This window comes from Salmo salar, chromosome ssa09 (assembly GCF_905237065.1).
Source record: "Salmo salar chromosome ssa09, Ssal_v3.1, whole genome shotgun sequence".
Classification (NCBI taxonomy): Eukaryota; Metazoa; Chordata; class Actinopteri; order Salmoniformes; family Salmonidae; genus Salmo; species Salmo salar.
This window is the reverse complement of record NC_059450.1, coordinates 139515149-139542474: the sequence shown is the minus strand read 5'-3', so window position 1 is coordinate 139542474 and position 27326 is coordinate 139515149. Positions and strand designations below refer to the sequence as shown.

Genomic DNA, 27326 nt, shown 5'->3' with positions numbered 1-27326 from the left:
ACTGGATGGGATGACAGGACGTATGTGTGGTTCTGACTGGATGGGATGACAAGGCGTATGTGTGGTTCTGACTGGATGGGATGACAGGGCGTATGTGTGGTTCTGACTGGATAGGATGACAAGGCGTATGTGTGGTTCTGACTGGATGGGATGACAAGGCGTATGTGTGGTTCTGACTGGATGGGATGACAGGGCGTATGTGTGGTTCTGACTGGATAGGATGACAAGGCGTATGTGTGGTTCTGACTGGATAGGATGACAAGGCGTATGTGTGGTTCTGACTGGATAGGATGACAAGGCGTATGTGTGGTTCTGACTGGATAGGATGACAAGGCGTATGTGTGGTTCTGACTGGATAGGATGACAAGGCGTATGTGTGGTTCTGACTGGATAGGATGACAAGGCGTATGTGTGGTTCTGACTGGATGGGATGACAGGGCGTATGTGTGGTTCTGACTGGATAGGATGACAAGGCGTATGTGTGGTTCTGACTGGATGGGATGACAAGGCGTATGTGTGGTGCTGGTTTATCAGATAGACTGAGCATTGCTGACTGTTTTGTGTGTGTTTCCATCTAGCCACCAAGTAAGTTTACTGTCTTGTATGTTTGGCCACTGCTTAGCAAACATTTTTACCACTGGCAAACACACACACACACACACACACACACACACACACACACACACACACACACACACACACACACACACACACACACACACACACACACACACACACACACACACATCAGTACAAACCATTTACAATTAACATCAATCTAACAACGCAAAAACTACCAACACATCCATTTTAACAACTAAGCAAAAAACCTTGCGTACAGGTATTTGAATATGAAGGGTAATTGTATGTGACTTTTGAAAGGGCGGGCAAAATTCATCACGAGGAAACAAAATAACTAAAAACCAAACAAAAATGTCACATTTCAAAGGAACCAGTCAAAAGACACTGCTGCAGCAGCTGTGGTTGGTTCACTTCTGATCTCTTTTTGTTCCCTTCTTTCCATGACACCTCAGTGCTTCTCTTTCTTTTCCTCTGTCTTTCCTTCCTTCCTTACAATCCAGAGGCTGACTAAGGGGTGGGAGTGGACAGGGGGGGTTGTGGGTTGGGGCTGGAGGGTTATAGGGGTCTTGATTTTAGGGGGTGTTAGCTGACCCAGTGTGCAGGTCTAGGTCTGCCCATGAGGGGGTAGGTAGAGAGAGGAGGGGAGGGGGGCGTGGTGGGGGAAGGTAGAAGTGGGGGATGCGGGTGGAGAGGGGATCTCAACTCAGTGTCTCCAGCTGTTCTTCTTTTCCGGAACTTTCATCAGCTCCTCCTCTTCCTCTTTGGAATCTAAACAAAAGAGACAATCCAATATGAATGAATCTATGATTACTACATGAATCATCACTGTTTGAAAGCATGTCATCAGGATTGAGAGCATGTCTCACTATTTCAAGCATGTGTTCTAGGATGCTCTGGCTAGGGAGCATGAGGGAGGATGGTGTATGTTTGTGTGTGCTTGTCACCTTGGCACTCAGGACAGCACATGCCCTCCCGGCGGGTGATGTTACTACAGGTCAGGACTGGACACTGTTTCCTCTGACATTTAGTCACACCATGCTGGAGAGAGAGAGGGAGAAAGAAAGAGAGAAAGGAGGGAGGGAGAGATCGAGGGAGGTACATTAGGAATGCTCCTCACAATGCTGTGAAACCAGAAAATGCTTCTCAACTCCAAATCCCAGAGTTCCCCACACTGACACTGGATTTTTTCCCCAAGGGGTAAGGACCACACAAGTCCCCCCATCCCTACAGCTATGAAGCTCACCCAAGTCTGAAACATCCCTACTCTATCTGTACAAATATGTATTGAGAACAGTGGCATGGAAAAAGTCCTTCAGTCAGTAGAAACGTTGAGTCTGGGTTTTTCTAAAGGTTTACTGAAACAGAGGGAGTTCTACAGTGTTTTTTTCCTTTTTGGTCTATGGGGTTTAGGTCCAACAGTCTGAAGCTTTTTTGTCTTGAGTTTTGTTGCTTGGCAACAGGTCCAAACCCACTTTTAAGTGTCTGTATTTTGTAAAAGACTTGTTCCTGACTGGTCCCTGACTCCCTGTAATACTCACGTCACACCAGCAGGTGATGCACTTCATCTCTCCCATCAGGGGCACACGGGGGTGCCAGTTGTCACTGTTCTGGTAGAAGTTCTTCCCAAACTTGCAGTGACGTGTCCCATCTGCCTGCATCATGTCAGCGTGCTCCAAGGGGGGTTTGTCTTCCTCCGGACATTCCTTACAGCAGTCTGAGGGGCTACGGCGTACCGGACGACTGCAGGTCAGGGCTGGACACGTCACCTTCTCACAGTGCACCTCGCCTGTCGCCCCCTACAGGAGTGGAGGAGGAAGGACACAATGGGAAATGAGCGTAATTTACATTAAATTCTAGGAAGCTGCAGAAAGGTTATGATTCTAATTATGTTTTGTTAGCATCACTTATCGACTTACATCATCCTAGCTGTGAAGAAATAACCTAGAAGCCTACCTTGCAGGTGCAGAGGGCACACTTAATGTAGCCAAATGGAGGGACGAATGGATGCCAGGTAGACCCAGGAGCATGCATCTTCTGGTCCCCCTCAAAGTAACAACCTGAGTGAGTGCGTGAGTGAGTGAGTGAGTGAGTGAGTGAGTGAGTGAGTGAGTGAGTGAGTGAGTGAGTGAGTGAGTGAGTGAGTGAGTGAGTGAGTGAGTGAGTGAGTGCGGGGGGGTTCAGCGGGATGAGAGAAATAGAGGACTCTTAGCATTGCAAATGCATATCAATCTCAGAGGTAAAACATATCTGTTGGCACAAAGAGACAGAGGGAACAGACAGATGGAGAGGGAGGGAGGGAGATGTAGAGAGACAGAACGAGTGCCTCCTAGCAGGGAGAGATAGAGGAACAGACAGATGGAGAGGGAGGGAGGGTGATGTAGAGAGACAGAATGAGTGCCTCCTAGCAGGGAGAGACAGAGGAACAGACAGAAGGAGAGGGAGGGAGGGTGATGTAGAGAGACAGAACGAGTGCCTCCTAGCAGGGAGAGATAGAGGAACAGACAGAAGGAGAGGGAGGGAGGGTGATATAGAGAGACAGAACGAGTGCCTCCTAGCAGGGAGAGACAGAGGAACAGACAGAAGGAGAGGGAGGGAGGGTGATGTAGAGAGACAGAACGAGTGCCTCCTAGCAGGGAGAGATAGAGGAACAGACAGATGGAGAGGGAGGGAGGGTGATGTAGAGAGACAGAACGAGTGCCTCCTAGCAGGGAGAGATAGAGGAACAGACAGAAGGAGAGGGAGGGAGGGTGATGTAGAGAGACAGAACGAGTGCCTCCTGGCAGGGAGAGATAGAGGAACAGACAGAAGGAGAGGGAGGGAGGGTGATGTAGAGAGACAGAATGAGTGCCTCCTAGCAGGGAGAGATAGAGGAACAGACAGATGGAGAGGGAGGGAGGGTGATGTAGAGAGACAGAACGAGTGCCTCCTAGCAGGGAGAGATAGAGGAACAGACAGATGGAGAGGGAGGGAGGGTGATGTAGAGAGACAGAACGAGTGCCTCCTAGCAGGGAGAGATAGAGGAACAGACAGAAGGAGAGGGAGGGAGGGTGATGTAGAGAGACAGAACGAGTGCCTCCTAGCAGGGAGAGATAGAGGAACAGACAGAAGGAGAGGGAGGGAGGGTGATGTAGAGAGACAGAACGAGTGCCTCCTAGCAGGGAGAGATAGAGGAACAGACAGATGGAGAGGGAGGGAGGGTGATGTAGAGAGACAGAACGAGTGCCTCCTAGCAGGGAGAGATAGAGGAACAGACAGAAGGAGAGGGAGGGAGGGTGATGTAGAGAGACAGAACGAGTGCCTCCTAGCAGGGAGAGATAGAGGAACAGACAGAAGGAGAGGGAGGGAGGGTGATGTAGAGAGACAGAACGAGTGCCTCCTAGCAGGGAGAGATAGAGGAACAGACAGAAGGAGAGGGAGGGAGGGTGATGTAGAGAGACAGAACGAGTGCCTCCTGGCAGGGAGAGATAGAGGAACAGACAGATGGAGAGGGAGGGAGGGTGATGTAGAGAGACAGAACGAGTGCCTCCTAGCAGGGAGAGATAGAGGAACAGACAGATGGAGAGGGAGGGAGGGTGATGTAGAGAGACAGAACGAGTGCCTCCTAGCAGGGAGAGACAGAGGAACAGACAGAAGGAGAAAGCGAGAAAGAAAGAGGAGTGACAGTCAGACAGAGAGACGGTTCAGAACCTTCTGGATGCTCGTCTAGCCTCTCTGGAGTCTTCATGTTCTTGGGGTCTTTCCTCTCTAAAGGACAGACAGGGGAAACGGACACAGGAAAGTATTATTTAACAACTTTACGACCGTAATGTGGTGAACTGTCAATAATAAGTCCTCTCAAGAATAAGAAAAACACACAATCCTATTCAAACATAGTAACACACACACTCATACACACACACTCACCGAGACACACGGGGCAGCACTTGTCCTCAGGCTGGATGGTGTGAGAACAGGTGAGGACTGGACAGATGACCGGGTCACAGATCACTGTGCGCTTCTACAGGGAGGACAGAGAGATGGAGAGATGAGGGAAGAGAAAATGGACAAAAGAAGAGAGAGAGTGGTTAGACACAGTCACTCAATATAGAAGTAGAAACTATACTTCTAGATTCTCAAGACTTCTAGATTCTCCATGGAAAGGGCTTCTTAGTTCAGGACTAGACTTAATCAGTGTCTGGGAAACCAGCAGTAAATTGAATGCGTAGCAATAGCGCCGCCCTAGTGGTTGTAGTTTTAACAGTCCTACCTGACAGCTGCAGGTGAAACAGTGGTTGTAGTTTGAACAGTCCTACCTGACAGCTGCAGGTGAAACAGTGGTTGTAGTTTGAACAGTCCTACCTGACAGCTGCAGGTGAAACAGTGGTTGTAGTTTGAACAGTCCTACCTGACAGCTGCAGGTGAAACAGTGGTTGTAGTTTGAACAGTCCTACCTGACAGCTGCAGGTGAAACAGTGGTTGTAGTTTGAACAGTCCTACCTGACAGCTGCAGGTGAAACAGTGGTTGTAGTTGGAACAGTCCTACCTGACAGCTGCAGGTGAAACAGTGGTTGTAGTTTGAACAGTCCTACCTGACAGCTGCAGGTGAAACAGTGGTTGTAGTTGGGGGTCCAGAGTGAGCCGTGGGCGTGGTGTTGACTCTCGAAGTAACAGGTGTGGGGGTCTTTCTTTAGTTCCTCAGGATCACGCACAAACAGGCCATCAAACTCCGCCACCTCCACCTCACCCCTTGTCCCAAACTCACAGTTGTTAGGCACATGGACCTGTAGGGAGAGAAAGACAGAAGGGAGGGAGAGAAGAATGGAGAGGGGGTGACAGAGAGAGAAAGAAAGAGGGGACGAGCATGAGAAAGGGACATAGATAGAGAGGGGCAGAAAAGGGGTGAGCATGAGAATATGAGAATAAGAGGAGGGACCAAGAGAAAGAGAACAAGGAGGAGGAAGTAGGGAGAGAGGGGGGAAGACAGAGGTTAGGATTTCAGTGATTTGTTGGACAAACCTCCCTGGTGCCTTGTTATAAAGTGTACTTGTAAATGAGTCCTAAATGGAGCGTTCAGCCAACTTTCCAGCCATGTCTCTACGGCTCCAAGGCACATGGCTGTTTATGTGTCAGACCTGTTTGCTATTAAAACTACCGGACCTTACTGTGTGTGTGTGTGTGTGTGTGTGTGTGTGTGTGTGTGTGTGTGTGTGTGTGTGTGTGTGTGTGTGTGTGTGTGTGTGTGTGTGTGTTCTCACACGTTTCTTTCTTCCATTCTAATCCCTGGCAGCTAAGACAAAATCATAAACCAGGCCACCTGCAGATATGTTAGCATGTAACGATGTGTTTGTGTGTCCTCACAAACTTTTACTTTTCAACAAAATGTCTCTAAAAACACAAGACCATCTGCCAGTGAGAGTGTGTGGCCTCACACTGGCTAAGTGAGCACACACACACACACACACACACACACACACACTAGGGCCCTAAGGAGCCTCAGCTCCCTCCCTCCTCTCCTCCACCTGTCATCGCTCCATCTCTATAATCCTCAATATATTCCAATAATGCATGATCAAAGTGAAGAGTGTGGATTGAGATTGAGATGCACACTGTGTTAGGATTTTAGAGTGGTTGAATAATGGTTGTTCAGTGGTTGAGTTCTGGTCCTACTCACCCGTCCACGTATCTCTCCTCTGGTGTTGACCTTGGTGCTGACCTGGATGAAGGCTGTCCCTCTGTCCAGGTGACGCAACAACTCTACACTGATGTCCTTCAACACACCCTGGGCCTGAGAGAGAGAGAGAGAGATAGAGAGACAGACAGACAGACAGACAGACAGACAGACAGACAGACAGACAGACAGAGACAGACAGAGAGAGAGACAGAGAGAGAGAGAGACAGAGAGAGAGACAGACAGAGAGACAGAGAGACAGAGAGAGAGAGAGAGAGAGAGAGAGAGAGAGAGAGAGAATGGAATAGAATAAGATTCTGCTGTATGTATACATTATCTATATCATACTGTCATGACAAAGTTGTGTGTCTGTGATTATTCATGTGTCTCCCTCTGCCTACCTGAGAACCGTAGAACCCTGTCAGCAGTCTCTTGTGATTGGTGCTGCTCTCACCAAGCTCTCCGATTTCGGCAAATCCATGAAGGTGGGCGCTGACTGTGAGGTCATCAGCTTTGCTGAGGCCTGCCACCACGATCTCATAATGGAGGTGACAGCGCTCGTCCACAGACACCCAGGCATGGCCCCCAGCACTGGTCAGGACTGGAGGGGCCACAAACTGGCCTGCCAGAGGAACAGGGATCTCTAGGGAAGGGAGAGGGTCGAGAGAGTTAAATATGAATGAAAAGCAAAAGACTAGAGTTAAAGAGAATAATCTCAAATTGGGATCAATGTTTTTTCAGATACTTTATAAAGGTGCCTCTGTGAACACTGTCTCTAGTCTAGAGGACTGGAGTTTTCCATCCCTGACCTATGCATTTACTCAACCTAAGTGTATTTGAGTTACTCTATGGTCAATCCCAAACCAGTCCATCGCCACTACCAACTCGCTCGGAGGGCCTTCCATTGTCACGTGTTACTAACAAAACTCAAAGGGTGATTTCAAGAGTGGTGAAGGGATCAATCAACTTCGGGACATACTAACACAACCCCACCAAGCTGCACTGCTTCTTGACACAATGCCCACTTAACCCAGAAGCCAGCCGCACCAATGTGTCGGAGGAAACACGGTACACCTGCCGACCATGTCAGCATGCACTGCTCCCGGCCCGCCACAGGAGTCGCTAGAGCGCGATGGGACAAGGACATCCCTGCCGGCCAAACCCTCCCCTAATCTAGACAACTCTGGGCCAATTGTCTCGTGGGTCTACCAGTCGCGGCCGGCTGTGACACAGGTTCGGGATATACTCTTGACTTGAATGAGGCAATTCATGTTCCACATTTAAATAATAAAATGGACGTTAAATTCAAATGAGAAAAATTCCCCTGTCATTTTCCAAGATAACAGTCACAGTTAAACATGTCATTTGGGAGGTATTTCATCTGTTACTTGTGTCAAACACAAACAAACACAGGTGGCTCATAATTATGCACAACTCCATTCTAGTGTGAAATTGCGCAAACTCAAAAATAATTCACGAATGGAGGAGCAAATGCACAAATGAAGGAGCGAGACAAAGGGGGTTGATTTAGGATTCAGCCCTAGTGTCTGCTCTGGTCTGAGGTCAGTGTCTCACCATGTCTGGGTGCCTCCAGGCCGCTGTAGAGCAGGCCTCTGATCTGTCCGCGTAGCTCCCCCTCCTGGCTGTGTGCGGTAGCCACGTTGATGAACAGTTCGTTCTGCAGCAGCATGTGGATGTGACGCGCCTCCAGACGACTCCAGCTTCCCGACGCCCGCCCGCTGGGCCTGTCGAACTCTGGAGCTAGGTCATACAGCACGGAGCGCTTACTGCGCCGCCGAGGCTTTAGCTCAATGGTCAAACCCACCACCTCACTGGACAACCCCGCTATTTGGACCTGTGGACGGAGCAGGATATGGGTTGGTTTGGTGGTTCAGTTCAGTTCAGATATGGAAATAGTGACAGTACAATTCCATTTGATTCAGTTATTTAAAGTTAAAATCAATTCAGTTCAGTTCAGATCCATACCTGGTAGTCCAGGGTGCCGTTATCATGTAGATGAAAGAATGCTGATCCCACACCGCCCGTCTTCCCTGCTGTCAATGCATCACCACTGGACATGACACTCTGGATGGCTGGAGAGAGAAAGACGGGGAGTGGAGGACGGAAAGAGAGAAAATTGAGAGAGGAAAACATTTTGTAAAATATTTCTACATAACAGATGAACACGCAGTGCCACATTTGGATCTTTTCATGTTTCCATAAAGCAAATTGAAGATGGAACGAGAGAGGATGATGAGAGAGTGAGTATGAGTAGGGTCTCCCTGACTCTGATCTCAAAACATTGTCCCCTTTCCATTTCAGCCCCAGACCCAGACTACTACAGACTATCTGTGTGTGATGAGGCAGCTCTTGCATGCGAGATGAGGCAATGCTCTCCTCTGTCATGTTATAATTCACCATGTTAGTCTGGAGAGCCAGACAGGGGGAGCCGAGAGAGGGCCAGAACACATTCTCTCACGTCTCCGCTGTAGAACGACACACACACACACATGCACACACACCCCATGTCATCACTCCACCAGAGGGGACAATCACAGGGAACGGAATAGAGCACAACCCGTCCACACAGAACTTTGGGGTGAGGGTAAGTGTGTGTCATCTCAAAAGAGAGAATTCTAGCTTAAGTGGAGTACCCCCCAACACATGCACACCCTAACCCAAGGTTAAACCGTGGGATGAGGTAACCCTTGTTGAACACGAAGGGGCTTAGAAGACAGACAGGGGAAGACAAATAGAGAAGGAGAGGAGAGAAAAGGAGGGAGAAACTCCTCAAAGAAAGGCCGAATGGGAGTAATAGAGGGGAAGGAGTTCAAGACAGAAAAAGAACAGAACAGGAGAGACAGGCAGAGAGAGCGAGCGAGAGAGAGAGATGTAAGGAGAGAGTGAAACGAGTGTGTTTGGTTGAATTCTTCACACATAACGTCAACCTGTTAATCATGGAGCTGGAACACCAGTATGGAGAGTGAGGTCCAGCAGACTGTGACCTTGGCAGCGCCCAGTGTGTGTGTGTGTGTGTGTGTGTGTGTGTGTGTGTGTGTGTGTGTGTGTGTGTGTGTGTGTGTGTGTGTGTGTGTGTGTGTGTGTGTACACACAAGTGTGGGTGTGCGTATGAAAAAGACAATGTGTGTGTGAGTGTGTGTGGGGGGATCTAAGTATATAAGTATGTTTGCATTAGAGTCGCTTGAATGGAACATGTGTGCGCTGAATTGTCTCAGACTTTGTCTACGACACACACCTCCTCTCCCGGTCTTGCTGGACCACCAAGTCAAACAGCGGTGCTATAAACATGGTTTTACTTCAGTGATAAGACTTGAAAGAAAGGAGTATTTATAGAAGAGAGAGAATCTCTAAAACAGCCATGGAGGAACAGAAGGGGAACAAGTGAACTGAAAGACAAAACCCATTCCTCCTAGGTCTCTGATGTTGGCCTCATTTCAGGTGTGATGGGATGACAGAAGAGGAATGACGGTTGATTGTTTGATGTTGAGCGACTCGAGTAACTTCATCGATTCAACATGTCACCTGTCTGAGTGACTGACTGAGGGCTGATTGATTGATTGGTTGTTCTACATAAAGGGGCGTGGCACTTACTGTCACATGACTTCCTGCCGGTGATGAAACCGGAGATGTGTCTGGGGTTCGGGCCCTCGGTTTCCACGGCAATCACCAGCTGGCCCCTTGACAACCAGAAGAGCTCCCGACTGTTCAGGTCTGTCAGCACCTCAGCAAAGTCTGGGTCCTAAAGGGAGAACGTTGGGGAAATGGTGATATGTCGTCAGACTTATCAGAAACAAACACACAAGAGGTTATAATAGATAAACTCACAAAGTCATTCTCCTCAAACACACATACAGACACTGAAACACACTCATTATGTCACAACAACACACTCTCTCTGTCTCTCTCAACAACCCCCCCACCACCACACACACACACACACACACACACACACACACACACACACACACACACACACACACACACACACACACACACACACACACACACACATAGGCCTTAGACACACCGGAAATATGGCTTGCTTTGGGGCTAATATCTCACAAAATGCACCCACTTTCATATCCTTCCAACCGCCAGAACTTTAGATAAACAGAGATTGGAAAGTTATTTGAAAAATGTTATATTAATGTGACAGATGTATGACTGTGGTGAACACATTACTTTTATGACCTCGGGGCCCATTTCAATAGAAATATCCATGTACAATAAATCCAGGGACAGAATTGAGCCAAGAGAGAGAGAGGGAGAGAGGGAGAGATGGAGGAATGACAGGAGGGAGGTAAGGAAAGAAAGGATGAAGGAAGGAGTGATTGATTGAGAAAAGTGGAGAGTAAAAAGCATGATTGGAGATGAAAGGAAAGTAGAGAAGGATGGTAATATATTAAGAGCAGGAAAGGGAGGAGAACACACACTACCATTCAAATTAGTGGATTCAGCTATTTCAGCCACACCGTTGCTGAATAGTGTATAAAATCAAGCACACAGCCATGCAATCTCCATAGACAAACATTGGCAGTAGAATGGCCTTACTGAAGAGCTCAGTGACTTTCAATGTGGTACCGTCATAGGATGCCACCTTTCCAACAAGTCAGTTCATCAAATTTCTGCCCTGCTAGAGCTGCCCCAGTCAACTGTAAGTGCTGTTATTGTGAAGTGGAAACGTCGAAGAGCAACAGCGGCTCAGGCGCAAAGTGGTAGGCCACAGAAGCTCACAGAACGGGACCGCCGAGTGCTGAAGCCCGTAAAAAATCCTGGAAGCAGCGTCAGCAAAATAACTGTTAGTCTGGAGCTTCATGAAATGAGTTTCCATGGCCGAGCAGCCGCACATAAGCCTAAGATCACCATGCGCAGTGCAAGTGTAACCGATGTGAAATGGCTAGTTAGTTAGCGGTGGTGCGCGCTAATAACGTTTCAATCGGTGACGTCACTCGCTCTGAGACCTGAAGTGGTTGTTCCCCTTGCGTTGCAAGGGCCGCGGCTTTTGTGGCGCGATGGGTAACGATGCTTCGTGGGTGTCAGTTGTTGATGTGTGCAAGGGTCCCTGGTTCGAGCCCAGGTTGGGGCGAAGAGAGGGACAGAACCTACACTGTTACACAAGGCGTCAGCTGGAGTGGTGTGAAGCTAGCAGCCATTGGACTCTCGAGCAGTGGAAACGCATTCTCTGTAGTGATGAATCACACTTCACCATCTGGCAGTCTGATGGACGCATCTGGGTTTGACGGATGCCAGGCGAACGATACCTGCTCCAATGCATAGTGCCAACTGTAAAGTTTGGTGGAGGAATAATGGTCTAGGGATGTTTTTCATGTTTCGGGCTAGGCCCCTTAGTTCAAGTGAAGGGAAATCTTAACGCTACAGCGTACAATGATATTATAAACAATTCTGTGCTTCCAACTTTGTGGCAACAGTTTTGGAAAGACCATTCCCTGTTTCAGCATGACAATGCCCCAATGCACAAAGCGAGGTCATTACAGAAATGGTTTGTCGAGATCATTGTGGAAGAACATGACTGGCCTGCACAAAGCCCTGACCTCAATCCCATCGAACACCTTTAGGATGAATTGGAACGCCGACTGCGAGCCAGGCCTAATCGCCCAACATCAGTGCCCAACCTCACTAAGCAAGTCCCAGCAGCGATGTTCCAACATCTAGTGGAAAGCCTTTCCAGAAGACTGGAGGCTGTTATAGCAGCAAAGTGGGGACCAACCCATGATTTTGAAATGATATGCTTGACCAGCAGGTGTCCAAATACTTTTGATCATGTAACGTAAAGACTATTTGGTGTATGTGTGTGTGGGTGTAAAACAGAAAGAGGGGCACATCAACTCTCAGATTCACATAATTCCCACCAGATTAAAAACAGACCCCTCCTTTCATCCCTCCTCCTCCCTCTATCCCTCCCTCTCTTCCTCCCCCTCTTCCTCCCTCTTTCTGGTCCCACAGACATCTAAACACTGACATGTGTGAGGAGTGTGCATGCCGTCCCACCCTCTCTCCCTCACTCTCTCCTTTCTGTCCCTCATCCTCCATCTCTCCCTCACTCTCTCCTTTGTCTCTCATCCTCCATCTCTCCCTCACTCTCTCCTTTCTGTCTCTCATCCCTCCATCTCTTCCTCACTACATCTGTCTCTTACAACCCCCCTCCACACTCTCTCTTTCTTTTTCTTTGTCCATCACATCTCTATGGAGGTTTAACAGTACTAACAACAGCAGTAGGATGTGGGGAAGGAGCCACATCCGTCTCAGCGGGAGAGTGTGTCACGATGTCATCTGTTTCCCCCCTTTCCTCCCGACTCTTGGTTTGTCCCTGATGTCACGATGTCATCTGTTTCCCCCCTTTCCTCCCGACTCTTGGTTTGTCCCTGACGTCACGATGTCATCTGTTTCCCCCCTTTCCTCCAGACTCTTGGTTTGTCCCTGATGTCACGATGTCATCTGTTTCCCCCCTTTCCTCCTGCCTCTTGGTTTGTCCCTGATGTCACGATGTCATCTGTTTACCCCCTTTCCTCCTGCCTCTTGGTTTGTCCCTGATGTCACGATGTCATCTGTTTCCCCCCTTTCCTCCTGCCTCTTGGTTTGTCCCTGATGTCACGATGTCATCTGTTTCCCCCCTTTCCTCCCGACTCTTGGTTTGTCCCTGATGTCACGATGTCATCTGTTTCCCCCCTTTCCTCCTGCCTCTTGGTTTGTCCCTGATGTCACGATGTCATCTGTTTCCCCCCTTTCCTCCTGCCTCTTGGTTTGTCCCTGATGTCACGATGTCATCTGTTTCCCCCCTTTCCTCCTGCCTCTTGGTTTGTCCCTGATGTGTGTTTTCCTCCTAATGGTTAAGGTTAGGATCTGGTTTGGTGAGGACAAGCAGATCCTAGATCTGTGTCCAAGAGAGAAACAGAAAAAGAGAGAGAGAAAGAGAGAGTGTGTGTGTAGTTTCTAAAACGTACATAGGCGGTGACGTTGGCATGGATCTCTCTCAGGACATGTTGGCTGTACTGCAGTCGTACCCGGATGGGCACCAGGGGGGAGTCTACAGGGTCGAGAGAGAGCACACAGAACAAACTTAGAACCATGTCACACTGCCTCACAGCACTCCCCAGTCCCAAAACAACCCCAAGTCACTTGTCTTGGCCTCTACTCCCTATTCCCAAAGCAATCTCTAGTTTCTTGACTTAGCCCCTACTCCCTATTCCCACAGCAATCTCTAGTCTCTTGTCTTATGGCTGAAGGTATCAGTCCTCTCTCCCTCCCCCACCCCTCTCTCTCTCTCCCTCTCTCACCTCTGTCTGTGTTGTATCAGTCCTCCCTCCCCCATCGTCTCCCCTCTCACCTCTCTGTCTGTGTTGTATCAGTCCTCCCTCCCCCACCCCTCTCTCTCCCCTCTCACCTCTCTGTCTGTGTTGTATCAGTTCTCCCTCCCCCATCCCTCTCTCTCTCCCCTCTCACCTCTCTGTCTGTGTTGTTTCAGTCCTCCCTCCCCCACCCCTCTCTCTCTCCCCTCTCTCCTCTCTCCTCTCTGTCTGTGTTGTTTCAGTCCTCCCTCCCCCACCCCTCTCTCTCTCCCCTCTCTCCTCTCTCCTCTCTGTCTGTGTTGTATCAGTCCTCCCTCCCCCATCCCTCTCTCTCTCCCCTCTCACCTCTCTGTCTGTGTTGTTTCAGTCCTCCCTCCCCCCACCCCTCTCTCTCCCCCCCTCTCACCTCTGTCTGTGTTGTATCAGTCCTCCCTCCCCCCACCCCTCTCTCTCCCCTCTCACCTCTCTGTCTGTGTTGTATCAGTCTTCCCCCATCCCTCTCTCTCTCCCCTCTCACCTCTCTGTCTGTGTTGTATCAGTCCTCCCTCCCCCACCCCTCTCTCTCTCCCCTCTCACCTCTCTGTCTGTGTTGTATCAGTCCTCCCTCCCCCATCCCTCTCTCTCCCCTCTCACCTCTCTGTTTGTGTTGTATCAGTCCTCCCTCCCCCACCCCTCTCTCTCCCCCTCTCACCTCTCTGTCTGTGTTGTATCAGTCCTCCCTCCCCCACCCCTCTCTCTCCCCCTCTCACCTCTCTGTCTGTGTTGTATCAGTCCTCCCTCCCCACCCCTCTCTCTCCCCCTCTCACCTCTCTGTCTGTGTTGTATCAGTCCCTGCAGTATGAGGATGAAGTGAAGGTTGTTCTCTGTGTCACTCAGAGTCAGCATGGCAATGCCTCCCATCCCAGAATGCTCTTTTTCTGAGGTCAGAGTGGAGCTGAACGTCTCTGTGGGGTCACACAGATATCACACTCACATTATAAACACACATGCTATACACACATACCTTTTTTACTGTATTCGGTTATGAATGCCATCCACTGTGTTCTCATGCAGATACTGTTTACAATATGAGCTGTATACATTACTGAATGTTTGTCGTCATTGAAATGTACACAAATGTATTGTATCCCTCATTTACTCAAGTGGTTCCTTTATTTTGGCAGTTACCTGTACACATACAGTTGAAGTGGGAAGTTTACATCCACTTAGGTTGGAGTCATTATTAAAACGTGTTTTTCAACCACTCCACAAATGTCTTGTTAACAAACTATAGTTTTGGCAAGTCAGTTAGGACATCTACTTTGTGCATGACACAAGTAATTTTTCCAACAATTGTTTACAGACAGATTATTTCACTTATAATTCACTGTATCCCAATTCCAGTGGGTCAGAAGTTTACATACACTAAGTTGACTGTGCCTTTCAACAGCTTGGAAAATTCCAGAAAATGATGTCATGGCTTTAGAAGCTTCTGATAGGCTAATTGACATCATTTGAGTCAATTGGAGGCGTACCTGTGGATGTATTTCAAGGCCTGCCTTCAAACTCAGTGCCTCTTTGCTTGACAGCATGGGGAAATCAAAAGAAAATCAGCCAAGACCTCAGAAAAACAATTGTAGACCTCCACAAGTCTGGTTCATCCTTGGGAGCAATTTCCAAACGCCTGAAGGTACCACGTTCATCGATACAAGTATAAACACCATGGGACCACGCAGCCGTCATACCGCTCAGGAAGGAGACGCGTTCTGTCTCCTAGAGATGAATGTGCTTTGGTGCAAAAAGTGCAAATCAATCCCAGAACAACAGCAAAGGACCTTGTGAAGATGCTGGAGGAAACAGGTACAAAAGTATCTATATCCACAGTAAAACGAGTCCTATATTGACATAACCTGAAAGGCCGCTCAGAAAGGAAGAAGCCACTGCTCCAAAACCGCCATTAAAAAGCCAGACTACGGTTTGCAACTGCAAATGGGGACAAAGATTGTACTTTTTGGAGAAATATCCTCTGGTCTGATGAAACAAAAATAGAACTGTTTGGCCATAATGACCATCGTTATGTTTGGAGGAAAAAGGGGGAAGCTTGCAAGCCGAAGAACACCATCCCAACCGTGAAGCACTGGGGTGGCAGCATCATGTTGTGGGGGTGCTTTGCTGCAGGAGGGGCTGGTGCACTTCACAAAATAGATGGCATCATGAGGAAGGACAATTATGTGGATATATTGAAGCAACATCTCAAGACATCAGTCAGGAAGTTAAAGCTTGGTCGCAAATGGGTCTTCCAAATGGACAATGACCCCAAGCATACTTCCAAAGTTGTGGCAAAATGGCTTAAGGACAACAAAGTCAAGGTATTGGAATGGCCATCACAAAGCCCTGACCTCAAAACTATAGAAAATTTGTTGGCAGAACTGAAAAAGTGTGTGTGAGCAAGGAGGCCTACAAAGCTTGTGGAAGGCTACCCGAAACATTAGACCCAAGTTAAACAATTTAAAGGCAATGCTACCAAATACTAATTGAGTGTATGTAAACTTCTGACCCACTGGGAATGTGATTACAGAAATAAAAGCTGAAATAAATCATTCTCTCTAACATTTCACATTCTTAAAATAAAGTGGTGATCCTGACCTAAGACAGGGAATTTTTACTAGGATTAAATGTCAGGAATTGTGAAAAACTGAGTTTAAATGTATTTGGCTAAGGTGTACATAAACTTCAACTGTATATACATAAATCTGAATTGATGGAAATATTGAGTCTTCTTCTATGCACATTTAAACAGATACACAAACACACTTTCATGCACCCACAAATACACGCACACACACCTGCGAACAGTGCTCTGTGTTTTATGATCTTTCCTTCCATCTGCTCCCGTCTACCGGCTGCTGTTGTCATAGTAACCCGAAGTTGTTCTGCCTGTAGCTGTCGCACGTGGGATTGGGGAAGATTCTTCCACACCCCGCAGATCTGAAACACACACACACACACACACACACACACACACACACACACACACACACACACACACACACACACAGGTGAGCCACAGTTGCAGCCGCATGTTCTTAGCTTTGAGTGTGTGTGTAAGTGTGTGTGTGTGTGTGTGTGTGTGTGTGTGTGTGTGTGTGTGTGTGTGTGTGTGTGTGTGTGTGTGTGTGTGTGTGTGTGTGTGTGTGTGTGTGTGTGTGTGTGTGTGTTTGTGTGGTGTTCTTAGCCAAGGCTGGGGTTTGAGTGTGTGTGTGTGCGTGTGTGTGTGTGTGTGGGTGTGTGTGTGTGTGGTGTTCTTAGCCAAGGCTGGGGTTTGAGTGTGTGTGTGTGTGTTGTGTTCTGCCATAGTTACTGCTTACAAACTGACTCAAAACAGTCTGCATATGCTGTTTCATTTCTCTGCAACACACAGTTCCATCTGTGGAAAAGATCAGCCTGTCGAGACTCTGGACTCAAACAACGAAACCTCCGGAAAAAAGATGTGCCTTAGAGGGGTAAGAAATGTTTTGACGGGGACACACCTCATAGCTCTGACTCCAGGATAATCTCCTCTTTTAATTCTAATTGTGCTCCGTCTCCTTCACACGGGTGATGTCACGCACTAAATACCACCCCCCGAGATAATCTGTTTCAACAACCCCTCCCCCTGGCCGCCCCAGGGAGGTTTCACTAAGGTCCTCTAGCACTCGACACTTGATAGGGGCATTTGTCAAAAAAATGATAAGTACATTTTTTTTCTAGGCCTATATTCAGGGTCCTGACTTAAGTTGTTACAGAATGTGATGATGTTACGTGTGTAATTTGGCTTTAGATGGGAAATGGTGCACTGGTGATGTAGGCCTCTGTCACACACACCCACCCACACATACACACAGCTCCCCTCTTAAATAAACTATACCTTCCTTTCTCGTTCTCTTTCTCTGTGTTTACTCTGTGTAAAGTTAGGTGACTGTGGCAGCTCCTTGTGCCTCTCAGTCCAACGGTTGCACCATTCCATTTGACCCAATAAAATCCACTGTTTGTGAGAATGGCTGCATGCGTTATTTTACAGTAATCAAGACCTGATTACCTCAGCATCATTCGGACAATGATAAGGCAATGCTGTGACAATGCCGTGAGTGTGTGTGTGTCTGTATGCGCGTGTGTGTGTTTGTGGCAGCGTCTGTGTTTATTATTGCAGGGTGAATTATGTCGGGGGCCAGTGAGAGTTTGACCGGAGAGTCACAGAGAGAGAGCGTTTATCACAGAGGTACTTCATCTTTCTCTCTAGGGTACACACACATACAAGCACTTTTGCTTTCTCTCCCCGTCTTCTCACATTCACACACACATACACACACAATAAAAACATAAATAGCGGAAATGTCTACCTAGGAACAAAGAGTGTTCCAGTCTCTTACCATGTCTGAGTCTCCCTTAGGGGTCTTGTACTCAAACGCAGTGTTTCCATCTGAATCAAGGAAGACAACCCTGCTTGGTCGCCCAATCCTAGGAGAGGAGAGAGGGAGGGAGAACAGGAGAGAGGAGAGAGGGAGGGAGAACAGGAGAGAGGGAGGGAGAACAGGAGAGAGGGAGGGAGGGAGAACAGGAGAGAGGAGAGAGGGAGGGAGAACAGGAGAGAGGAGAGAGGAGAGAGGGAGGGAGAACAGGAGAGAGGGAGGGAGAACAGGAGAGAGGGAGGGAGGGAGAACAGGAGAGAGGGAGGGAGAACAGGAGAGAGGGAGGGAGAACAGGAGAGAGGGAGGGAGAACAGGAGAGAGGGAGGGAGAACAGGAGAGAGGAGAGAGGGAGGGAGAACAGGAGAGAGGAGAGAGGAGAGAGGGAGGGAGAACAGGAGAGAGAGGAGGGAGAACAGGAGAGAGGAGAGAGGAGAGAGGAGAGAGGGAGGGAGAACAGGAGAGAGGGAGGGAGAACATGAGAGATGAGAGAGGGAGGGAGAACAGGAGAGAGGGAGGGAGGGAGAACAGGAGAGAGGAGAGAGGGAGGGAGAACAGGAGAGAGGAGAGAGGAGAGAGGGAGGGAGAACAGGAGAGAGGAAGAAGGAGGGAGAACAAGAGAGAGGGAGGGAGAACAGGAGAGAGGAAGAGGGAGAACAGGAGAGAAGGAGGGAGAACAGGAGAGAGGAAGAGGGAGGGAGAACAGGAGAGAGGAAGAGGGAGGGAGAACAGGAGAGAGGAGAGAGGAGAGAGGAAGAGGGAGAACAGGAGAGAGGAAGAGGGAGAACAGGAGAGAGGAAGAGGGAAAGATATAATTTCATTTTATCAAATTAGAGACTAGTCATTACTAATGATTATCACATGATTATTGTTAGTTTTTCTGTCAGTGTGTGTGTTACCTCTGGTAGGTGATGGAGAAGGTCAGGCTGGTTCTAGTGAGAGAGAAGCGTGCCCGGGCCACACCACTGGAGCTGGGTAACCAGGAGTCTGTCACTCCCGTCAACACTGCTACAAAGTCTGGACACACACACACACACACACACACACACACACACACACACACACACACACACACACACACACACACACAGTAAAGTAAAGATGTAAATCAGAATGACTGAATGGAGGAATGATTTCCTTGTTACGGGGGCTGTGAGAGTATGTGTCCTTATATGAATACTGTATATCCTTGTACTGTATATCCACATACTGCATGTATAATATGTGTGTGTGTTTCCATGTCAGGTAGCCTAGTGGTTAAGAGCATTGGGCCAGTAATCGAAATGTCGCTGGTTCGAATCCCCGAGCCGACTAGGTGACCAAACCTGTTGATGTGCCCTTGATCAAGGCACTTAACCCTAAAAACTCCCGTAAGTCATTAAATGTTAATGACTAAATGTAAATGATGTATGTCCATGCATGAGTGTACAGTATGTGTGTTTGCATGCGTGGGTTTGTGTGGCAGAGTGTGCATGCCCACCAGTGCGGCTCTCCCCAGAGGAAATGTCCTCAGAGCTGAGGTATGAGCGGTCGTTGTAGGACTTGTGCAGGTCATCCTCTTTCTCCTGGAAGTACTCGAAGCCATCAAACGCCGCCTCTGCCTGCTTCGTGTCCACCTCGCCTGGACAAGCGCAACACAACACCCAGGGGCACAGCGTGTGAGGCGGTGGGCTATTTACACAACACCTACAGGTTGCCATTTCTTTAACATGAAGGCATAAAGTAAGGAGAATCACAGCAAATGTGGAATGAGTGAAACAGCTAGAAAGAGTGACAGAGTGAAAGAGAGGAGAGGAATAATTCTAAAATGCCAAGAGTTCTTTCTGTCCTCCCTAATTCTCTCTGTCTCTCTCCCTCTCTTATTTCTCTCTATCCACCCTCTGTCTGTGTCTCCCTCCCTCTTTCTCTCTCTCTCCAGGTGTCTCTTCCAATCCCTTGTTGGAGCACTCCTGGCTCGTCTGGGTGCCACGGTAACAAGGTTTGTTTCTTAGTCCGAGGAGCAGAGGGGGAGTGACACTCACGTGCAATCCCAGCAATGACCTGCTGTTCTAAACCACTGTGTGTCCTGATGTCATGAGCACATTTCAGCGCCTCACACACACTGAAATACAGACACACTGAAAAGCATACTGACAGAAAAACACACTACGAGACAGACAGGCTCTTACTCACACACATCATCAAAGTCCAGACTTATTTCTTCAAGGTCATACACTTTACTCCTAGACTATCTGCTTGACCTCTCTCTCTCTCTCTCTCTCTCTCTCTCTCTCTCTCTCTCTCTCTCTCTCTCTCTCTCTCTCTCTCTCTCTCTCTCTCTCTCTCTCTCTCTCTCTCTCTCTCTCTCTCTCTCTCTCTCTCTCTCTCTCTCTCTCTCTCTCTCTCTCTCTCTCCATAGGGCACGCTCTAGGGCTTCTGTGTAGTGTCAGTCTCACCTCCTTCCATTCCTCTGTACTGTATCCTCAGGTGCACCAGTGAATATACACACAGACACATAGACACGCACGCACACACACACAAGCATGTGTGCATGCACACACCGTTTTCCATCACTTAGACAAACATACTCAAAGCTTTTTAACATTTAGACAAACACACTCGTACTTTTCCTAAAGACACAACCACAACACACTCCCAAGCTTTTCAAAAAATCACCACACGACACACACTCTCTCAACATTTTCCCACATGAACACAAACACACTCAATGTTGTCTCAGTGCTGGGGGCCCACACCTCAGAGAAACCCAGGGCTTTACCTTAACTTTCCATGACCAAAACACACTGCTGAATAACTATGGAGAAAATGAGACCCAACATGTGTGAGTGAACGTTTGCGCAGGTGTGTGTGTGTGTGGTGTGTGTGTGTGTGGGGGGGGGGGTGTATATGCGTGTGCATGATTGTGAGCCTGGGTGAATGGGGGAGTGAAAAAGAGGGAATAAGAGAAATAAATAAAAAGAGAGCGAGAATGAGCGTATTTGACACAGTTGAGTAGGAGAGACAACCTAGTCCAGACCTGCTACTGATTACCAATCAGCCTCTGTAGGGAACAACATAATGAAACTAACTGACCTAGAGAGAGCGAGAGAGGGGTAACAGGACATGATGGGGCAGGATAGATCTTTAGTAGGCTAGTAGGGGTTACCTTTGGGGCAGGTCTATATAGTGATAGGGACAGTTAGTAGGCTAGTAGGGGTTACCTTTGGGGCAGGTCTTGCAGCATTGTCCAGGTAGCAGCACTGGGTCATCACAGCTCGGCTCAGGACAGTCCTGCTTGACGTTCTTACAGCTTACCTTCCCCAACACCTTACTCTTACGACCCCTTTGCTGAAAAGAATAGATAAGAAACATCAAGTCCTCATCCACACTGACCTCAACACTGTATCACACAGCCTGATGATATTTGTTAAATGGGGTCATTTTGGGGGCACTAAGATCTGGAGATGATTTTGGTAATTGATTCATTCATAATTAATTAGTTCATTATTTTAGGCCCAATTTCAGTCCATTGATAGGCCTACATAACGTCTCCACTATCCAAGATTGACATGTACTCTATTAGGCTTATTGTGAAGGGTGTTACTTACTGTCTCGCAGTAACATTGGACACAGTGCATGACTCCAAACGGCTCACCGAGGTCAGGGTGCCAAGTGTCCTCCAGAGAATAGAATCTTCCTCCGAATGAACATCCTGCAATCAGTCCAGAAGAACCCATTAAGACAACAATACACTAGCAGTTGGTACAGTCCACATCTAAATGTAAAACTGGTGAGTAGCCTGTAACATCCCTCTGTTTAGATTGCTTAAGTTAATAAGAACTGAGGTTGGGGCGTTCGTATACTTTAGTAGAACTTTAAATCAGAAGTATGCTGGCATTACATGGTTCACATGGCATATCACTCCATTACACAGTTCACATGGCATATCACTCCATTACACAGTTCACATGGCATATCACTCCATTACACAGTTCACATGACATATCACTCCATTACACAGTTCACATGGCATATCACTCCATTACACGGTTCACATGGCATATCACTCCATTACATGGTTCACATGGCATATCACTCCATTACACAGTTCACATGACATATCACTCCATTACACAGTTCACATGACATATCACTCCATTACACGGTTCACATGGCATATCACTCCATTACACAGTTCACATGGCATATCACTCCATTACACAGTTCACATGGCATATCACTCCATTACACAGTTCACATGGCATATCACTCCACTACACAGTTCACATGGCATATCACTCCATTACACGGTTCACATGACATATCACTCCATTACATGGTTCACATGGCATATCACTCCATTACATGGTTCACATGGCATATCACTCCATTACATGGTTCACATGGCATATCACTCCATGACATAGTTCACATGGCATATCACTCCATTACACGGTTCACATGACATATCACTCCATTACATGGTTCACATGGCATATCACTCCATTACACAGTTCACATGACATATCACTCCATTACACAGTTCACATGACATATCACTCCATTACACAGTTCACATGACATATCACTCCATTACACAGTTCACATGGCATATCACTCCATTACACAGTTCACATGACATATCACTCCATTACACAGTTCACATGACATATCACTCCATTACACGGTTCACATGACATATCACTCCATTACACAGTTCACATGACATATCACTCCATTACACAGTTCACATGACATATCACTCCATTACATGGTTCACATGGCATATCACTCCATTACACAGTTCACATGACATATCACTCCATTACACGGTTCACATGGCATATCACTCCATTACACGGTTCACATGACATATCACTCCATTACATGGTTCACATGGCATATCACTCCATTACACGGTTCACATGACATATCACTCCATTACACGGTTCACATGGCATATCACTCCATTACATGGTTCACATGACATATCACTCCATTACATAGTTCACATGGCATATCACTCCATTACACAGTTCACATGGCATATCACTCCATTACACAGTTCACATGACATATCACTCCATTACATAGTTCACATGACATATCACTCCATTACATAGTTCACATGACATATCACTCCATTACATGGTTCACATGGCATATCACTCCATTACACAGTTCACATGGCATATCACTCCATTACACAGTTCACATGACATATCACTCCATTACATAGTTCACATGACATATCACTCCATTACATGGTTCACATGGCATATCACTCCATTACACAGTTCACATGGCATATCACTCCATTACACAGTTCACATGGCATATCACTCCATTACACGGTTCACATGGCATATCACTCCATTACATGGTTCACATGGCATATAACTCCATTACACGGTTCACATGGCATATCACTCCATTACATGGTTCACATGGCATATCACTCCATTACACAGTTCACATGACATATCACTCCATTACATGGTTCACATGGCATATCACTCCATTACATGGTTCACATGGCATATCACTCCATTACATAGTTCACATGACATATCACTCCATTACATGGTTCACATGGCATATCACTCCATTACACAGTTCACATGACATATCACTCCATTACACGGTTCACATGGCATATCACTCCATTACACAGTTCACATGGCATATCACTCCATTACACAGTTCACATGACATATCACTCCATTACATAGTTCACATGACATATCACTCCATTACATGGTTGACATGGCATATCACTCCATTACACGGTTCACATGACATATCACTCCATTACATGGTTCACATGACATATCACTCCATTACACAGTTCACATGGCATATCACTCCATTACATGGTTCACATGGCATATCACTCCATTACATAGTTCACATGACATATCACTCCATTACATGGTTCACATGGCATATCACTCCATTACACAGTTCACATGACATATCACTCCATTACATGGTTCACATGACATATCACTCCATTACATGGTTCACATGACATATCACTCCATTACACAGTTCACATGGCATATCACTCCATTACACAGTTCACATGGCATATCACTCCATTACACAGTTCACATGGCATATCACTCCATTACACAGTTCACATGGCATATCACTCCATTACACAGTTCACATGGCATATCACTCCATTACACGGTTCACATGGCATATCACTCCATTACATGGTTCACATGGCATATCACTCCATTACATAGTTCACATGGCATATCACTCCATTACACAGTTCACATGGCATATCACTCCATTACACAGTTCACATGGCATATCACTCCATTACACAGTTCACATGACATATCACTCCATTACACGGTTCACATGGCATATCACTCCATTACACAGTTCACATGGCATATCACTCCATTACATAGTTCACATGACATATCACTCCATTACATGGTTCACATGGCATATCACTCCATTACACAGTTCACATGGCATATCACTCCATTACACAGTTCACATGACATATCACTCCATTACATAGTTCACATGACATATCACTCCATTACATGGTTCACATGGCATATCACTCCATTACACGGTTCACATGACATATCACTCCATTACATGGTTCACATGACATATCACTCCATTACATGGTTCACATGGCATATCACTCCATTACACAGTTCACATGGCATATCACTCCATTACACGGTTCACATGACATATCACTCCATTACATGGTTCACATGACATATCACTCCATTACACAGTTCACATGGCATATCACTCCATTACATGGTTCACATGGCATATCACTCCATTACATAGTTCACATGACATATCACTCCATTACATAGTTCACATGACATATCACTCCATTACACAGTTCACATGACATATCACTCCATTACACGGTTCACATGACATATCACTCCATTACATGGTTCACATGACATATCACTCCATTACACAGTTCACATGGCATATCACTCCATTACACAGTTCACATGGCATATCACTCCACTACACAGTTCACATGGCATATCACTCCATTACATGGTTCACATGACATATCACTCCATTACATGGTTCACATGACATATCACTCCATTACACAGTTCACATGGCATATCACTCCATTACATGGTTCACATGACATATCACTCCATTACACAGTTCACATAGCATATCACTCCATTACACAGTTCACATGACATATCACTCCATTACACGGTTCACATGACATATCACTCCATTACATGGTTCACATGACATATCACTCCATTACACAGTTCACATGGCATATCACTCCATTACATGGTTCACATGGCATATCACTCCATTACATAGCCTAGTCTGAGATCAACATGTTATGATGCTGGATTTTTTCTTCTTCAAATGGCTACAATTAATTCACAATTTATGACCAAAACAATCAACCAAACATTTAGTCGAACAGAAACGATTGCATGGCATTGCCAGACACTTCAATAGGATAGCCAGGCCTATGCACTTGCCAATGAGATATATACTGGACAGTTCACTGCGAAGTGAAATACTGCATATTCTTACATTGGCTTCAGAGAGAACGACAAAAATAGGATTCTGCCCAGCCAGACTCAGCGGCTGGGACATGTTGGGTGGATTGACTGAATGTCTCATGCGCCAGAGCTCACCGACGCCTCCTGTTTCATTTAAATGGTGCAGGGGACCATCAAATGAATATAAAAAAGGCCATTCACACAACAAACACCAAGCCATTTGGAAAGAGAAATAAAAGGAATGCGCTTTTGGTAGCCTACCAGGGCCTATGTAATGGAAACGATTTGATATATTAGGTTTTGAGTATTTCAAAATAATTGTTAAAGTAGTATTAATAAAAGTATTGCATTATAAAAAGCTTGCATAAAAATTGCCCCAGCAATAAGTATTTGCGCCACAACCCTCCCCTGCCTAGCTCCATATGGGTGTGTGACTTGTGCATTCCTCTCCCCGTTTCAGAGTCGCTGTACACCGCAGCCTGGAGGTGAGGCTCCCCGGTGCCAAGTTCACTACTGTTGATTTGATATTGCGCGGTTGCCGTAGCTGCTAACAACCTGGTTCGCATTATTCTTTCATTAAGTGACTACACTTTAAACAGTCCAGTCGCGTTAGAGTTAGACGTAGCACCATGCTTTCCCGTTCAACTCACTGCAATATAAATCACTGCTTGGCACAGCCAGAGAAGGACACTAAAGAACTGCAGCAATGGACAGCCGATTGATTACAGTTTCCAGGATTGGATAAACGTTATTAGTGGCAGTTGTTAATACACTGCTCTAACCCCTTGACTTCTTACTCCCTTGGGCCCAGTAGGCCTACCCTTTTAAAAACAAGCACTTTAAAGCCCTGCACATGAACCAGATGGCATTCTCAGTGGTTATGATTAAGATGTTTTCTGCAAATGTGTTCATGAAGTAACCATAACAGTGGGACATTTGAGGAAGACAACAAACAAACAAGATTGGGTTGATAATAAGGGTGATGCTGTGCAGTGAGACACTTTGATAGACAAAATGATAGACTAAGAATAGGCTGTAGTAGCCTAAGTAATCATCTACTGACGGTCTTAAAAAGCTATAGACATATTAGGCTATACAATCAAATGTATATTTGGCAGATTAGCAAACGAGCACTAGGCTAGCCTATAGTGCTGAAATGTCCGTGCCAGTATTCAAAACGCAGCAGGGGTCATTAATTGAATTCAGATATTTAGGTTGAAAAGAAGTAGAAGACGCATCTTGGCTCACCTGACATGCCCTTGGATGGTAAAGGTTCCCTCTCCGAATGGATGGGCAGAACGGGAGACTTAAGCCGTGAGGCCAGTCCAGAGTGCAGCCACGCGCAGCTCATCACGCACAATAAGGAACTCAGCGCGCGGCGAGTATGCATCCCGGCGAGGGGTAGCATCCAAAACTGGCTCCGGTTTCTCTTTTCCCTTTTTGTTCTTGAAAAACTTCTTCCCTTCGTTTTTAGAAGCTTTCACGTGAAGGTAAGTTGTCACTCTAGTAATAAACCTTCTCTAAATAAACATGAATAGATCAGCATTCAAGTCACCAGAGAGCCTATTCGTTGATGGTCTTGAAGTTATTCCTATTCGGAAATAAAGACTCCCAAGTTATGCAACAGAGAGAAGCAGAGAAAGTGACCAAAGAGGTTGGAGGTTTTCCGAGGCAATGACTGTACCAGCCCAGAAGCGTCTGTCCCGTCCGTGCGGGTCCCTTCCCACTTTATACTTTCCCTGGACACTTGGAGCAGGCACGGGCAAGGAGGGGTGAGAAGGAAAGGAGTGGGTGGGGTTGGGGGTGGGGGGGTTCAACA

At 46.9% G+C, this 27326-nt stretch overlaps 1 protein-coding gene across 1 annotated transcript; it reads right to left on the bottom strand.

The window, feature by feature from the left end:
- Nucleotides 1–525: 525 nt before the first annotated feature.
- On the bottom strand, nucleotides 526–27218 carry LOC106613058 (chordin). The gene is made up of 21 exons (XM_014214941.2): nucleotides 26756–27218; nucleotides 21569–21672; nucleotides 21182–21308; nucleotides 19462–19602; nucleotides 18881–18998; nucleotides 17946–18033; nucleotides 16383–16524; nucleotides 14364–14501; nucleotides 13213–13295; nucleotides 9842–9989; nucleotides 8216–8322; nucleotides 7805–8084; nucleotides 6631–6872; nucleotides 6233–6346; nucleotides 5151–5342; nucleotides 4486–4579; nucleotides 4270–4326; nucleotides 2536–2639; nucleotides 2121–2378; nucleotides 1527–1620; nucleotides 526–1350 (listed from the first exon to the last, which is right to left on the bottom strand). The coding sequence occupies exons 1-21, from the start codon at nucleotides 26913–26915 to the stop codon at nucleotides 1286–1288; spliced, it is 2856 nt and encodes a 951-aa protein (XP_014070416.1). The 5' UTR covers nucleotides 26916–27218; the 3' UTR covers nucleotides 526–1285.
- Nucleotides 27219–27326: the final 108 nt, after the last annotated feature.